Source organism: Larus michahellis, chromosome 11, assembly GCF_964199755.1.
Source record: "Larus michahellis chromosome 11, bLarMic1.1, whole genome shotgun sequence".
In the NCBI taxonomy this organism is placed as follows: domain Eukaryota; kingdom Metazoa; phylum Chordata; class Aves; order Charadriiformes; family Laridae; genus Larus; species Larus michahellis.
In genome coordinates, this window is record NC_133906.1 from 11,982,823 (window position 1) to 11,999,197 (window position 16,375).

The 16,375-nt window shown below is 55.5% G+C and overlaps 1 protein-coding gene across 3 annotated transcripts in view; it reads left to right on the forward strand.

The window, feature by feature from the left end:
- PPP2R2B (protein phosphatase 2 regulatory subunit Bbeta) overlaps window positions 1-16,375 on the forward strand; it is a 100,057-nt gene that overhangs the window by 76,498 nt on the left and 7,184 nt on the right. For all 3 annotated transcript variants that reach the window (XM_074604075.1, XM_074604076.1, XM_074604077.1), the window contains 2 exons: window positions 11,162-11,339; window positions 12,859-13,023. In XM_074604075.1, the coding sequence (XP_074460176.1) occupies window positions 11,162-11,339; window positions 12,859-13,023 (343 nt within the window). The remainder of the gene's footprint in view (window positions 1-11,161; window positions 11,340-12,858; window positions 13,024-16,375) is intronic.

The following is a 16,375-nucleotide window of genomic DNA, read 5'->3' on the forward strand; positions in this document are numbered from 1 at the left end:
GTGTGGGCAGTCCCAGGCTGTCAAGGAGCCTTTCTCTTCAGGGTCTGGGATTAAAATTGCTGCTGGTGTCACCTGCGTGCTGCAGTACTGGTAGTGCTGGCTTGATGTGCCAGGTCGATGTCGGAGGGCAGGAGCATGCGCCTTGTTTTGGAGGCCCGTACTTTGGCTGATGTGTGAGCACAGGAGCGGAGGAGGGAGCTGGTGCCGGAACGGTGCCTGGGCTATGCCGGCTCTGGGCAGTTGTGCTGTGAAGCGCTGCGTTTTGTCTCATGTCGGTACCCCGGTGCTGCTGCTGCGCCGCCCAGCACACCCGTCCTGGCGAGGAGGCAGTTAATGAGCCTTCCCTTCCTAGTGCATTCGCAAGCGCAACTTCTGCTTTGGGAGCAGAAAGACTTCTCTAAATGAGTTTTCCTCCCAGCCTAAGGAGATTAAAACCGGCCTCCCAAATAAAATGCAAACACCTAAGGCTATGTTTTCCATGGACTGCGAGGGGGATGGATGCACAGACCCCATTAAAGCAGCGGCCCCTGGGAGTGTGTGGCAAGGGGAGGCACGAGGCACGGCAGCACCCAGCTGCTGGGCATCACTCTGCCACCCGGGCAGCTGCCGCACCTGGCCGCGCTGCCCTGGGGTTAGTGTTCATGATATTTCATCTGCATGTAAAGAGCCAGCTCTGGCCCGAGGCTGTGCGCGCCCTGTTAATTCAATCAGAGCTCACCCTGTGCCCCAGGGAGCTCCGGCAGCGGGTACAGGCAGCGGTACAGGTGGTACAGGCAGCGGGTACAGGCAGTGCTGGAGACCCGTCGCGTGTGGGCTCCAGCAGCGAGCGGGGTGCCCCTCTGCAAACGGGGAGAAGCAGTGCTCCCCTCTGCTTGATGCTAGAGCAGAAACAGAGTAACTCCTTTAACCCATAGTCCAAGAAATGCTAAGTATGCAGGAATTTTGTCATGACATTAATCAGACTTGACCAGCTTGTAATTTATTAACACCCTGTCAGAATTTGCATTTTGAGTACTTGGGGTTTTTATATTTATATATATAAAATTGTTCCTATGATTACCCTTGGCTCACTTTTATGGCTTACAGTTCCATTGCAGATGAAGCCATTGAGAACCCGACAGGTAGTTAATTCTCGTCTCTGAACTGAGTTGCTCCTGGTGGCTGGCAGGCATTTTTCTTTACAGAGCAAGAAAACATTTTATTTCATGTATATATGTATCTGCTGTCATGTTTCAGGCAACATTTTCAGCCTAATACGCTGTTACCTAGACAGCCGTTGGAGGAGTTTGCTGGGAATGGGGATGTTGGAGCTGGGGTTATCAGCCCTCTGCCCGGCTGGGAGGCAGCGTGAAGGGGCGGAACTCCAGTTAGTCCTTCCTTCTCTGGCCAAAAGCACTGGGAAAGCCCTGGGCTTGCTGAGGAACCGCGGGTCGCCGTTTTGCCTAGATCTGCTGTCTCAGTGCCTGTGCCGAGCTCTGCTGCAGGCAGCTGTAGGCATCGGTCCCGTGCCCAGGGGCCTCCTGGGCACCCCAAAACACTGCTGGGAGCCCCACAAAACAGCAAATGCAAGGTCAGCATTCAAAGGGGAGCGATTTTTGAATATTGATTTATTTTTATTTCGAGTGTATTCTTTAAGAACGTTGAATTTCTGGGGGCAGTGAAGTGAGTCAAGAGTCCAGGATAAAAGTAATGCATTTTTCTTTTCTTTTCCAACACAAACTGTATGAAAACTGCCATCAGTGTAACTTCTTAAGCAAAATAATTCATCATGGGAGCAGAGTTTTGGTGTTTTGAAGTGAAACTTTTTAACCTTTTGAAAATGCATTTCTATCTGTTGGGTTGACCTGGCTATCAGCTCTGTGGGTGCCACCGTGTCCGTCTCACCTGCAGTGGCCACCGGCCGGTCCATCCCACGCTGCCAGGTATGGGGAGCACGGGGGGATGTGTGCTGCAGCTCTGTCTGCCCGGACCTGCTGGTGGGTTCCCCCTTGCCTGGGCAAGGGGAGGTCACGAGGAGCATGGCAGGTGGCCCTGGGCAAGGGGAGGCCACAAGGAATGCGGCGGGTGGCCCTGGGCAAGGGGAGGCCAGGAGAAGCGCAGCGGGTGGCCCTGGCCCCCTGGCACTGTGTCCTGTCCTGCACGCGGTGCCACCTCTGCCGCCCTCGCATCGGCTTTCAGTTCTGTGTGTGCCCAGGGAGTAACGCCATGGTTCAGCTGCTCCTTCCCTTACCTGTGCCAGAGACACTGGGGTGGGGGTACAGTCAGCCCTGGTGTTTGCCTGGGGGTGGGTGCAGGGGGTGCCGCAGCGCCGAGCCGGCAGGTCGGGCTCCCACCCCCCTGTGCTCCCCTGGCTGGTCCCGCTGCGCTGGGGGGCAGTGGCCGCCAGTCGATCGGGGCCTGCGGTGCAGGTAATGACGCCTCGGCAGGGCGCATGGGCGATGTGGTAATGAAAATAAATAAATAATCGTTGCGCTTATCTTCGCTATTGATTGCTGGCGTGAGCTGATTGTGTTTGACCGCGTCCTGGCGCTTCAGTTGCCAGCCGCAGGGCTAAGTGGAGCCGAAAATCAGCCCGTGTGTTTTTGCAAGCGCTCGACCTGAAGTTGCACCATGCAGCCCATCCGTCACTGCCGGTGCCCAGCGGGGCGTCCCCGAGGAGGGGCAGGGACGCAGAGATGCCGACAGCATGGCTGATGCGATTCCAGCCCTGGGCTGTGCGGTGCCGGGGAGTTCCTGAGGATGTGGGCCAGCCCTGAGCGTGCGGGGGCCGTGTGCGGGGTTGGGGCAGCGAGCCACCCACCGGGCATCCGCCTGCCCCTGCCCTGCTCGCCCCCACGGCAGCAGTCACTGGAGTTTGTCAGGGAAGGAGGGGATTCTGACTTTTTTCCCCTGTAGAAAGTCATACTGAAATGTCTGAGAACTGGATGCTCTTTATTGCAGTCCACCGTCTGCTTCGAAAGTTTCAGCCTTCGTTTTACTTTCGGTCCATTTATTCCCGGGAGCAGCTTGATGCTGCGTGGCTGGAGGAGTTGCTACCCGGGTGTCTCCCACTGCGCTGTGAGATACAGCTCCTGCTTCACAGCAGCGGCAAGAGGTAAAACATGGTGTAAGTGCTCAGCATTACGATTATTAGTATCTGCCTGCGCAACGCCTGCTGTCTTCCGCCAGCCCCAGTTTGATCTAACGTTTTGATGATTTTGCTTAGACAGATATTTACACAGTAGTAACCATTTTGCTGCAGCCTTATGTATCTTTGACGTTTAATTGTCCTGTGATGCTCGCACTTTGGAGTAAAGCCACATCTATCCACAGTTTAACTTTTGGCCACAGACAAGTGAAAAAGGGTTTTAAAACCGCCTTGCTGCAATCATCTCTTAGCCGTTTGTCATAACGGTTTAAATGTACTTAATGCGCTTTGTTCTCTGAGGAATTTCTAACCCACATAGTGCAAAAGGAATATTTAACTCTGCTCAGACAGTAAAGGAGGCCTTTTGCTGTCATTAGAAGAGCTGTGCTTATTTGGATAGCCCCCAGTCTAATTGCTACAGCCCTTCAGCCTCATTTCACAGCCTCCGCGAGCTCTCGAGTGCTGCTCGGTCTACAGCCGTACCTACGCCGAGGGATGTGTGCAAGAAATAATTAACATAAATAATATCCAGGGCTTAAATCTTTTTAAACAGAGGATGTGTTTGCTTTGATGGTGCACAGCGGCAGTCAGACTGCGGTGAAACACCGGCGTGCATCCTCCCGCCGGTGCCGTCCCTGCCGGAGGCGGCGGACCCAGGTGCTGTGCACGGCCGGAGGCCGACGCTGCTTCTGATGAGCAAAACTGGGAGAACACGTCAGGGAGAGGCGGCTCCTGGGCTTCCCTTCTCCATAGAGAGGGTCTGATCTGCATGTTGTTTGTCTGAAGAGAAGCAGCAGCAGCCAGCTGTGCTGCCGGTGCTGCCTTGGCCCGTGGCGCCAGGGCTCCAAGCGCCACAGGACCGCGCTCCTGCCTCCCCGACATGCCGGGTGGGGGCCGCTGCTGAAGGATGTTCTCATGTCAGGCCGCCGTCCATTCTCGAGCCAGGCTGGGATTTCTGACTCCACCGGGTCCCTGCTCCATCTGCAGGGGAGGTAGCCAGTGCTCCCTGGGGCTGGCGGGGGCTCGCAGGAGGGGCTGCTGCCACCTCCCCTCCTCTCCCAAGGAAACCAGCTCAGACACCAGTGGGGAACAACTTCCCTGCCCCGGGCAGCTGATCTCTGCCCCAAGCACTTTAAAGTGCTGGTACGTAAGGAAGCACCCCGCAAAGTGGCTGCTGTGCACTAACGAGCCCAGGGACCGGTTCCCGGGGCAGCAGGGTCCTGTCTCACCCAGGCTGTGGACGACTCGGGAGATCGCCATGGTACGGAGGGTGGTTTTCTGTGGTCTCCCCTGGACACTCCCTGGGTGAGGAACGACCCTCCCAGGCCAAGTGCAATGTGAGTGCCATGAGCAAGTGCATCGACGTGCCCGGTCCTTGGTGTTTGTAGCTGTCACAAAGCTCGCTCTGATTAAGAGCTACCACTTGACTCTCTCAGTTCCAGCAAAATCCCTCATAAATTCTGGTTTATATCTCCCATTTTGTGGAAGCACTCGGATTTCTTGGCTCCTGGGGAGGCTGTGCTGGGTTCCTGATGCAGCCGGTGCAGCCGTGGGCAGCCCCCGAGCGGGGCTGTGTGACGGGAGAGGGAAGGGGATGGGGGATGCTGTGGAAGGGAACTGCCGCGCTGCTGCATTGCTGCCCCAGCAAGGAGATTTGTCTGTCCTTTCCTTGTATGCATTCTCCAAAACATTATCATTTAAATGACAAAGTAATGTGAAACATTACGCTTTTTTTTGGCTATAAAATGCACATGGCAGAACTAATCAATTTCAAACGATCGCCATCAAACCATTGCCACAGAAATTAAAAAAAAAAAAAAAGGACTTTTCTCATTTTCATTAGTGGCTTACGTTGCTCTACAGCAGCTCACTGCGTAGCGTTTGTATGCTCGGCTGCCCGCTGGCAGCCTGGCCCCTCTACCCGAGCAGTGCCGCCTCCGGGGATGCCGTGCTGTGCCGGGGGCCGGTGGGGTTTGCCGGCTGGAGGCACTTGGTTGTTCTCGCTCCTAAAGCAACACCCTGGAGGAGGACGGAAGGACTTGGCTGGGCCTGGTGGGGACACGGCCAGGCCGCGGGGCTGGGGGACGGTGGTTCCTCCGTGGCAGGCAGCGCAGCCCCTCGCGCCGCGGCCGCAGGGTGCAGGAGGGCTTGGCGGGGTGCGGGGACACGGCGCTGGCCGCAGCCAGTCTGCAGCGTGGGGGCTGCCCTGCCACCCCGCCGGCCTGCGCTGCCCGAACCGCTGCCGGCATCACTCCGTGGGAACTTGAAAAGAAATGAGGGAGCGTGTTTTGCTGCTGCTTTTGTCATTTTTTTGGTTTTGCCCAGGTCATGAGCTGAATTCTTTCTTTTCTGGCGAAAACTCACTATTCATCCTTTTAATATTTGTAAACTCGCCTTGAAATGCTGATGACCAGAATTGACCTTTCAGCTATTTTTTTGATCTTTTTTTCCACAGCAATTACTCTGCTGGTATCTGTGTCTAGACGTACTGTAAAAACAATGTGCGGGCAGAATTATCAAACGGGTTTGGATTGCTTTGAATTTGTGTTTGGTAACGTGGCTGTGCTTCTACACACTTCTCCCTGGAAAAGTAGGAAAGTTGTAAACTGCTAGGTGGGGCTTTACTGACGCTGGCTCTTTTTCAGTGGAAGAAAGTTTAAAAATACGTTTTCAAACATCGTTAAGGGGAATGTAATGAGATTGGCATGAATGGTTCAGGATTTTGAACTTCAAATAAGAAAAATGTCCTGTTTGTTCTTTTGAGATAGCTGCAAAATTATTTCAGAGTTTTGGTACAGATGGCAAAAGTAATCTTGGAGTGTAATAGCTGAACTAGGACAAATTCTCAGTTACAAACAAAAAAAAAATCCTATCATGCTATAAAAATATGCAAAGAATGTGAAATCTGGGATGATTTGGGCTGCATGTGGAATGACACTTGCAGTCAATGCTCAGCCCTGCACCAAAACCCCTTGAACTGGCCCCGTTTTTGGGGAGGGGTGTTTGTGTTGGTGGCCCGAACCGTCGGCCCACAAGGGCTAACTTCAGGCCTTGAACTCGCACCTCGGTGCCGACGGAGCAGAGCCCCGCAGACGCTCCTGCGACTCATCCCTGTTGCGGCTGGGACCCGCCGCCACAAATGGCTCCCGTTGGCCTCTGCCAGGGCATCCAAGTGTGGACAGATGGACGAGACAGCCCTGCTTCTGCCCGGATGCGGGGCTGGGGGCTGCGGGAGTGGGCACAGGGCAGGCGGGGCAGGGACCGTCCCCGCGGCCATGGTGCGCTGGGGTGTCGGCACGCAGACGGGTACGGTGTGACGCCTTTCTGTGGGTCACCCCAGTGCTGGAGCCCTGCGGAGTGCCAGCAGTCATTGAGCAGCTGGACACGGCTCCGGCTGGCGGCTCTGCTAGGCAGGACACGCTCCCACCAGACTCCCTGCGGACCTGGGGTCCGTGGTTCTTCCCCTTCTCCTGGCCCCTCAGCTGGGACCCAGACCCTTTTGGGGCAGCCTGCACCTTTTGGACCTGCAGACGTAGAGACGAATCTTTGGTTGGCATCAAGTCTGTGCCTGTATTTCATTGTATGAAAAAAGGCTCGGTAGCAGGCGACAGAAGCAGCGGTGTTAGCGTGATGCTAAGCAGGGAGGAGGGAAACGACTGGGGAAAAGAGATGAAACCAGAAGCTCTATCAGCTACATGGGCCGGTAATGAGATAGCAGGTTTATCCTCCCAGGGGAAGGTACCTTCCACACTTCATGGGGAAGGTCCAATAAGACGGAATCCTGAAGAGCATGAAATTGCCAGTCTGCCATGAAAGTAGTGTTTGATGCACATTTTGTCTGCAAAATGTTAATCCACAGGCAGCGTTGGCCAGTTACAGAATACACCTTTTGTAGGTGAGCAGTAAACATCGGGGAGCACATTCGGAGGAGCTCAGCTGCTGGAGCAGGCAAAGAACGTTGCCGGATTTATCCCTGTGCAGCTCACTCTGCTCTCCGATTTGCCGGGAACTGGATTACATTTTCCTTCCTGCAAACCCAAGGCTGGGGTTAATCTGGGCTCTGGCTGTGACTAGTTCCACTTGGCCAAATCCTGCCAGCTCGCCGGGGCTGCGGGGCCAGCAGTGCAGCAGGGGCGGATGGGCCAGTGGGACGGGGCTGTGCCTGGCACCGCCACCGCTTGGCTCGTGTCGAGAGGGCAGTTTGTCCTGCTGTCGGTGCAGGAGAGAGGATGGCAGCGCTGGGTACAGCAGCGCCGGTTAGGGACCAGCCAACCGAGCACGCCGGGCGGTGGGAGCTCCTCGGCCGTGGGCATTGCCGTGCTGACCTGCTGCCCATCCCACTGCACGTAGCAGGCGATTGCGGAGCTTCAACTGCCCTTGGTGCTGAGGCTTGGGAACCCCTGACGAGGCGGGGACCGGATAGACGCCTAAATGGATTATTTATTGGTTTTCTTTTTTAACGGCTCCTACTCTGGGTCAGATTTGGATCTCAGCACAAGTCCAGTGTGGCTCCATTGTGCTGAGGGGATTTCCATGGAGGTGACTGGGAGCAAAACCTCCTTCTCCGTTTCCCAGAAGCGGGTGTGTGGTCCCAGTGCTGCGAGTCTGCAGTCACCCTCCGCCCCGGCTGCCCCGGCCAGCGGTCGGTGCAGGGGTGGGCGCGAGACCCACAGCAGGGCGATGCTGGGCGGCTGCGGCAGCTCTCCGGGGCAGAGGCAGCATCGCGGCTTTGCTTGTTGGCGCTGGGCTGTCCCTGCATGAGCCCGCCCTGTCATCATCACAACCGGTAGGAATTTTTGGCCCCCAGCATGTCCCATGAGGATTCCCAGCAGCGCTTTCCCTTGCGTGTAGGCGGTTGATTGCCATTTCGCTGTGCTGGGGGCTTTGTGTCACCAGTCAGACCCCCAGTAATGGGCAGCTCAAACGCGGCACTCGCTGGACTTGTGCTTGTGGCAGGTTACGTGGCCATGGCGCCCCGGGAGCTGAGGCCTTACTCTTTTTCCCCTGCATATTGGCTTGTGTTTTGAAATCTCCACGTGCCATACTGCACCTCTGGGCAGAGGATGAGGTTTTCCTAAGAAATCTCTCCATGTCTTCAGGCCTCAGCCATCGGGGCCATCAGCGCTGTAAATGACGAGGAGAAGCTCTGCTACACGAAGCTTTTCTCTCGGGAGTAGGGAGCGCTTGGTGACAGTCGACATGACAGACAATGAAAGGGGGAAACCTGATGGGAGCAGGGGGCAAAGTAGCGATGACTGACACGGCATCACCCGTGCCGTGGTCCTTCGCTCGGGGGCTGGAGGTGGCGGGGGGACATGCAGCACCGGTGGTGGGACAGGCCCAGGGCGTTCCAGCTCCTTCCACCCTCCAACCATCGAGAAAATGAATTTTACAGCTCAAGGGAGGATTAGTGCCTCATTAACTCTGGAAAGGGGAAGCCTTCGCCAGACAAGGAGAGAGGAATGGAGTGTCATGTGCGCTTTGAATGAGTGGGACCAGCTCTTTTGCAGGGGGTGCCTGCTAAAGGCAGGGAGAAAAATTAAGACATATTTTGTTTCAGATGAAAAATGACTGGCATTCCCCCCCTTCCTTAAAACAGAAGCTAATTTAATTTATTAGTGGTTTATTTTATTTGACAGCCTTTCTATGTACTTGATGCGGTTTGTTACACTGAATTACCCTTTAATAATGGGTATATATAATACCAGCGCCTGCCCTGCAGGTTGGCTCCGTAATTGAAGGAGGGATGCAGTGAGGAGGTCTCTGCGCCGTTGAGGATTGCCATGGCAATGCTGGGGGCAGCCGGGTGGTTTGGGCGGACACTGCCTTGGACTCCGTGTGCTTCAAAAAAAAAAAAAAAAGACCGAGTTTCAGTTGCTGTCATGTTGCCCTGTTCATTAGGAGTTTCTCTTCGCTGTCACTGACCGCTGCCGCCCTGCCTGCCCAGCTGGGCTGGGGACAGTGTGGTTGCAGGCTCTTCCCTCAGACACATTCCTTTCCATTGCTGCACGATAAGCAGGGATGTAATGCGAGCGTCCACCGGCCGCTGGAAGGGGCTCCAGGGCGGGGGGTCACAGTGCTGGGGACCAGGCAGCACACAAGGCAAGAGGGAGCGGTGGGGATGAGCGAGGATGAGTGGGACGAGGGATGCAGACGGTTCTTCTCTGGCCAGCATTCCCGTGTCGGTGAGTGCGCGTCAGTGCCGGCACAGGGCTCGGGCCGTTAGCATGGACTCATGTTGGCCTCCCTCATGGTGGTGGCGTTCCCAGCTGGATTCGGGGTGGGCTTTGGTGGAGAAGAGATTAAACCCAGGCTGGGGACACCCTGCGCTGGGCAGCCACTCCCCTTGGCTGTCCTGAGATGGGAAATTGCCTCCCCTGCAGGGTTCTGCTGCCGAGGGATGAGATCCCTGAGCCCGTGTGTGCTCCCAGTGCATTCCTGGCTGCTCCTGCCTCAAAAAGTCAGTGCCTTCAGGTTTAAACACTTACTGTTGATACCTTTAAGCAACAGCTGGCAGCACATGGTGAAAAGGGGCATGGACACTTGCTTTTCTATATTCCAGTGCAAATTCTTGCCACCATACCAGATAAAATATCCTGCCTTAACAAAATACTCAGGGATGACCAGGTTTGTTCCTCTCATGGGGTTTTACCTGGTGCTGGACCAAGTTCCAGACACAAAAAACTCCCCAGGATTTGGCTCTGAGGTACATGTGGAGAATTTTCTTGGCTGAAGAGTTTCTCTTAGCTCTGTGACTGTGAGTAGCTGCCCATAAGAAGCGGGCAGGGCGTTGTGCCGGGCACTGGCAGTGGCAGATGGCTCAGCCCCAGGCTCTGCGCATGGCAGGGCTCTGGCTGGGATGGGACTGGCCTGTGGCGTGACCCCACGCTGCAGTCAGGCCGCACAACATCACCTCGCCGAGTGAAATCCTCTGCTGAAGCCTTTGCTGAACTTATTTTTTGCCCGCTGAGGCCTGGTGTAACCATTGAACCCTTTCCCTGTGCACAATCGTCATGCTTCCGAGGGTCTGAGTGACAGCCCGGCTCCTGTAATCCCTGAGCAAAACGCAAGCCTCCGTCCCCAGATGGCTGAGCAGAGTCCTTCAGCGGCAAACGATGCATCATTGGCTGTGTCAGGCTGAATTAGCAGGCAGGCTCGTCACATTAAGCTCAGGCTCTGAGCTGGCAGTCCCTGTGCTCCAGTGTCACTCGAGCTGGCTGTCACACTCCCGTCCCCACCTCTGCAGCCATGGGAAATCTCTTTGGGCAGCACACAGATAATATACACAGTAATGAAGTAGCTGGAGGGAATAGCTCACTGGCAAACAGGAGTGCAGGACTGACACCTTTCTAGTGTATTAAGTTGCCTTAAGAGCGTTACGTCTGAAGTTATTACTTACACCGCTCCTTGCATATGCCATTCTTACCGTATTCCTCCTTCCCCCGATGTTTACATGAGTTATGCTTATTAATCCAAAGGCGAACGTGTATATCTCTGCTTCTAGTCCCTCCATCTGTCCCTGCCCCGTGTGTTCCCTTTCCCTGTCTCTTCTCATCTCTTACCACCGTCACTTCACTTTGAAGCAATGCAAAAAAAGTTAAAAGAAAAATCTGTGCTGACTGGCTCTCTCAAGAAACGTATTTCTGTTAGAAATGCTCCAGGAATTTCAGATTCCGGTTAACAGTGACAAAACAAGGCAGAAGTGGTTTTTATTTTTTTTTTTCGAAGAAGGAGGGGTTGCTGCAGCAGAGACCAAGCCCGGTTTACTGGGCTCTGGCTGCCTCACAGCAATCTAACTGTGCCTCTTTCAAAAGTAAAAGGCTTTCGTGTCTGCTTGTCCCTCTGTTCATACACTTAGGAAGGTTTCCATGGTGAGAGCGTTAAGATGTGGGTGGGATGGAGCGCTGGCAGCCGGTGCTCTGCGGGCGCCTGCTGTGGCCCTGGGGGTGTCCCCTGGTGCCGGGTGCTGGTGTGGGTTGGGTGGGACGGCCGGACCCTGTCCCTGGGTGCTGACGCTCTGCTTCTGTCCCGCAGGTACCTGTGCTCCGGCCCATGGACCTGATGGTGGAGGCCACCCCCCGGCGGGTGTTTGCCAATGCTCATACCTACCACATCAACTCCATCTCCGTCAACAGCGACTACGAGACCTACATGTCGGCGGACGACCTGAGGATAAACCTGTGGAACTTTGAAATCACAAATCAAAGTTTTAGTATCCTTTGGTGCGCGCCACCCTGCGGCCCCTGGGGTGGTCCCAGAGCAGGAATAAGGGAGGTGCCTGGGCTGGCAAGTGGAGTGTGACAGCCCTGGGAGCCCCGACATGGGCACGTGTGGGTGGGAGAACGAGAAGGCTGGATGGGAGGCAGGTCCCTGGTGAAGGTGAGCGGCGGAGGGGGGACCTGTGAGGTCCAGCTCTGTGGGAAGCAGTAGAGCCTGCCCCTGTCTGCTGTGTTGTCTGCCCAGCATCTCGCCTGGCCCCATCACGGTTCCTCGGAGCAGGAGCTTCACCCTCTGGCAGGGGCTCACAGGGGCTCAGGAGAATGAAATGGTGCAGCCGACTACAGAACACCTGAAATCCCGTCCCCAGGTGCCATTACCAAGGCACGTCCCTCTCATCTCTGCCCATGCAGAGTCGGGACGCCAGCAGGACGCTGGGCTGTCTCCGGTGGGCACATTCGGCCATCGGACCAAGCCGCTCCCTCTACGGTGCAGGGCTCAGCTGGCATCGTCACCACTGCTGCCGCCCCGTGTGGGTGACATGTTTTTGAATTTGCCTGCAGGGTCTGTGTGGGGCTGGCAGGAGGGAGGGGGGTCTGCGGGTGATGGAGAAGACAGATGCCTTGGGGAAGAGGGAGAGAGGAAATATTAATCGTGCAGTTTCCATTATACCCTGCAGCGGGGTGACAGGCTGCCAGTCACAGTCGTATAAATGAGGTCGTGCCAGTCACCCTTGTAACAGCCGCATCAGAAATAATAGCAACGGGGCACTAATCATTGGTGGTATTTATATAGTGGTTTCTACGGAGAAATCCCCAGGGCATGTGGCAGATTTAGGCAGCTGGAGAGTATTTCAGCAGTTACAGGCGTGTGGCCGGTGGGGGCTTGAAGCGGGCACTATTGAGCAGAGCTGCAATGTGTGTTGGTTTTGGGGGAAGAAGGTGAAGAGTGCTGAACTGGGGTAAAACCTCAGGGAGTTCAGGTGGTCCATGGGAGTTTGGCCAAGGTGCAAGTGCAGCACCCAAAACACTTGCTGAGAATTGATGGAGAAGTGTCACCACCAGGGAAATGTCCACTCGGATGTCCCATCCCACTGACTTGCTGGTGTGTTGGTGCTGTGGAGCCCCTTCCTGGGGTGTCCCTGGTGTGGCTGCATTTGGCTGAGCCATGGGACCACCCCTGCCGGTGTCTCTGCAATGGAAGACATTTACTCTGGCCTGGGGAATGGGCAGAGTCAGGTCTTGTGCCGCGCAGGGCAGCTCCAGGCTGCGGTACCGGAGCTGTGGTCTGCAGCTGAATGGAAAACTTGACAGATGTTGGCTTTCCCCAGCACTGGCGCTGCCTGGTCCCGGCTTGGCGCTGCGGTGCTGCCCCGGGACGGTGCTGCTCTCCCAGGAACATCCACTTGCACGGGGCGAGGGGAAGCCCGGGAGCCGGGGACGTCAGCAGGAGGGGCAGCGGGAGGAGCGGGGTCTGCGTCGGGCTGTGGGGGGCTCCTTGACTCGCCCTGCCAGACATCGTGGACATCAAACCGGCCAACATGGAGGAGCTGACGGAGGTGATCACGGCCGCCGAGTTCCACCCGCACCACTGCAACACCTTTGTCTACAGCAGCAGCAAAGGCACCATCCGGCTGTGCGACATGCGCACCTCCGCCCTCTGCGACCGCCACGCCAAGTGTGAGTACGGCCCACGGCTGGGACAGAGTCCCCTCTGGGTTAGAAGAGCCCAAAAAAGGGAGCATGAAGACTGACCTGGGCACAGGTCTCCCTTGCCACCTGCCCCCATCCTCCCTCCAGTGTGCCGGGCCGTGGTCCTGCCAGCCCCTCGGCGTTCCCATGGCCGCCTGCCCTCGGTCCTGCCCAGCCCCTACAGGGTCCCAGCTCTGCACCCTCTGGGGAGCGTGTTAAAACCCCAGGGTGGTCTCTGCGTCTGAGGGGTTGCTGGATGTCGGTGCGCAGCAGCTACAGAGCTGTCGATGCCGGGAGACAGGGAGTGCTGCATTTCTTCAAGCCGTTTGTCCAAATAGCCTCCTGTCCTGTTGTCGACTGTGGTCAGGATGTGCAGAAAAGCCCCCTCAAAACCTGGAGTAAGGTGGGCAGGTGGGGAGCTTGTCCCTGGTCCTCCCCGGCCGATGGGATGAGCGAGCTGCTGCTGAGGCAGCCAGCAAAGCGTGGCTCCTGCTCGGCCTGCACCTGTCAGGGGGTCGTTACTGGAAATATTCTGCTTATCAGCAGTGGCTCAGTAAAGTACTGGCACGAACACCTACGGCATTTATGGGAGGGCTGGTAAATACCTGTTGCTGTTCTTTGTGCCTTCGCAGTTCCTGGAACTCTGTGTTGAGCGCGGTACTGTAAATAAGGCACAAAGACGGGACAGATCTAAAGGAGTTTGGTGTCTGCCTTAAAGACAGAGAAATGTGGCAGAAGCGAGGGCTGCTGTGCTGTGTGACGGGGTGGCTGAAACCCCTGTGTCTCCTGTTCTTGTTTGAGTTTTCTTCAGTATCTTGTGGGAAATTAAGGAGATTTTCAGTACTTAAACTGTGATCATGTTGCAAGAAGAACATGCACAAAGAGAGTACAAGTTACTGGAGCCCAGGGCTGATAATCTTCATCCAGAGAGCACCCGGGTATTTCAGCTTTAGGTTTCCTAGAGGCAATAGGGAATTACACACCAGCTCCTGCTTTTGCGGTCTTGAGCTGCGGTTGCAGTCTGATACCTGGTTTTAAACTGGAGCAAAATGGATGGAGAGGAAGCCTTAAATCGTCTGGAGATTCGGAAATATCGAATGGCACTTCTCCCAAATCCTGAGCAAAACACACCTTTCTATTCTTGTTTTTCCCGACTGTGTCTCACAGCCCTACAGTGACAGCTCCCAGCTGAGGATCAGAATACGATTAAGGAGCAAACAAAATTCATTTTCCTGACATTTCGGTGGCAGAAGCCCCCCCTGGCATCCCCTTTGTTTGGGTACCTCGGCGAGCACACCGGCCAGCGGTGAATCCCGGCTGGGTTTGACCTCTCCCGTGACATTTCCTTATTGATTTCCCTCCATCCCTCAGAAGCGTCAGCCTCAGTCAATTGCAGTTCAGCAGATGTGTGAGTGGAAATTGAGACAGTTCATCAAAGTTCAAAATGAAAAGCAACATTGGCTTTTGGAGGCGAATCCTCCAACGGAGACATTTAATAACTGTCAATATTTAATAAAAATGCAGAAGATAGCACTGCACATCCCAGTCATGTTTATTTAGATAGATGCAGTGTGCTGCTTGGGGCCGGCTTTTACTTATGTGCTTCTCTTCTCTTATTAAATTCTGTTTGCGCATTTTAATTGCGGCCCCTGCGATCTGTGACACCACGCGTGTTCCTCCAGCCACGGAGCTGACCTGAGGGAGAGCATCGGCTTCCGCACAGGAACGCCCGCTCCGCAGGGATGCAGAGCCGTGAGCTACAGCACTGAGAGGGGCACTGGTCCTGCCAAGGGACGCACAAAGAAATGGGGGGGTGTTGTCCGAAGCGCCATTGGAAGCCAAAGGGGAGATTAGGATTCCTGGAGCACCAACAGAAGCAATCCTGCTCTCAAAACATATGGGAAAGCGAGGAAAAACCCTGTTGGGGTTTACTACAGTTACTTCCCCGTAGCAAATGCCTTGGGCTTTCCACTTTTTTTTAAGGAGTCACCTGTGATTGTACCTACCAAGCTCCTGAAGCAGAAGGCTCAAAATACAGCCCGTTTCCCAGAGCAAGACCTTTCCCTTCTTGTCTTTTCCCCACTGACTGCATTACAGTGACACTACCAAATGTTTATTCTTGGCTGAAAACAGTTTCAGCTTTGGTTAGAAACAAAGCTGCTTTGATAAGGTGACCAACAGCTTACGGATTTTTACTGGCCAGTATTGCAGAGGTATTTCTAAAGCAAGCCCCCCCCGGCCTTGTATTTGGGCAGGTTCTGCTGCCTTTTGGGGACGCCCCGGGGAGGGGGAGGAAGGCCCAGCCACACTCTCCATCGCAGCTGCTTTCCAAGCGCCTGGTGGAAGGGCTGGCAGTGTCCTGAGGAGTGGGGCCACCCCAGAACCCTTCTTGTCCAGCTGGGGGTTGGTTTGGCCCGCGTCCCCAGGGGGAGGGTGTGATGAAGCTGCTGGGGAAGGAGGGCTGGCAGAGCGGGTCGGTGCGGGGAGGGCAGCTCCTGCGCAGTGTCAGAGGAAAATAGGCTGGTTGTGTAACGGAGAATTAGTGCTCAGAAATCCTTTCCATGAGCTCAGCAGCCCAGATCTGCTTCTGCAGCAGGAGCAAAGCCCCACAAAAGCCTTCAGCCGGGAAGCAAAAATAGCTCCCCCGAGCCCCTGCCCAGCTGTGTGCGGGGGTCTCGGGCTGCTCTGCCGCCGGGGACTGCCTGCCTGCCCGCACCGCACTCCGGGCTGAGACCCCGGTGGCCGAGGGGACGGTGCTGGCAGGGTCTGGGGACAGCAGGGTCCAGCCACCCCGCAGACAGCAGCTTCCCCCCGTCCTGCCTGGGGGCTGCCAGGGCCTGCGTCAGCGCTCAGAGCTGCCAAAAGCACTGCGTTAATTTGTACCTCGTCTGCGAGGAAGAGGAACACGTTTTGTTGCCTCGCTACAGATAGGAAGAATAAGGCAGAAAAGAGAATCACTCAAGTTCACGGGGGAAGTTGGCACTAGACAAGTAATTTCTGCTCCTTAGCCCATGGTTGCTGCACCTCTGGGCTGGGAGCAGGTTGGAGAGCTGATTTTTCCAATATGAAGCAAAGCTCAGGTCTCTGCTTGTGCTAGCTTAGCTTTTCCTCAGCGATGATCGTGATTAATTTTGTGCTTAGGTGAACTGTCGGTGGAGTTTTGACCTTTTATTTGAAGCAAGAGAAGAAGCAGAGGGTTGATGTGTTTGCCTGTGCAAGCGCTGCTCCCCTGTGCTTCCCGGTTTCCACGGGGACCCTGTTTGTTACTGGATCAGCTGGAGCCTCGGCTGAAGTCCGGAGGGGTCAGAGACCAGGCCCGGAGCTTGTGCACTAAGTGGCT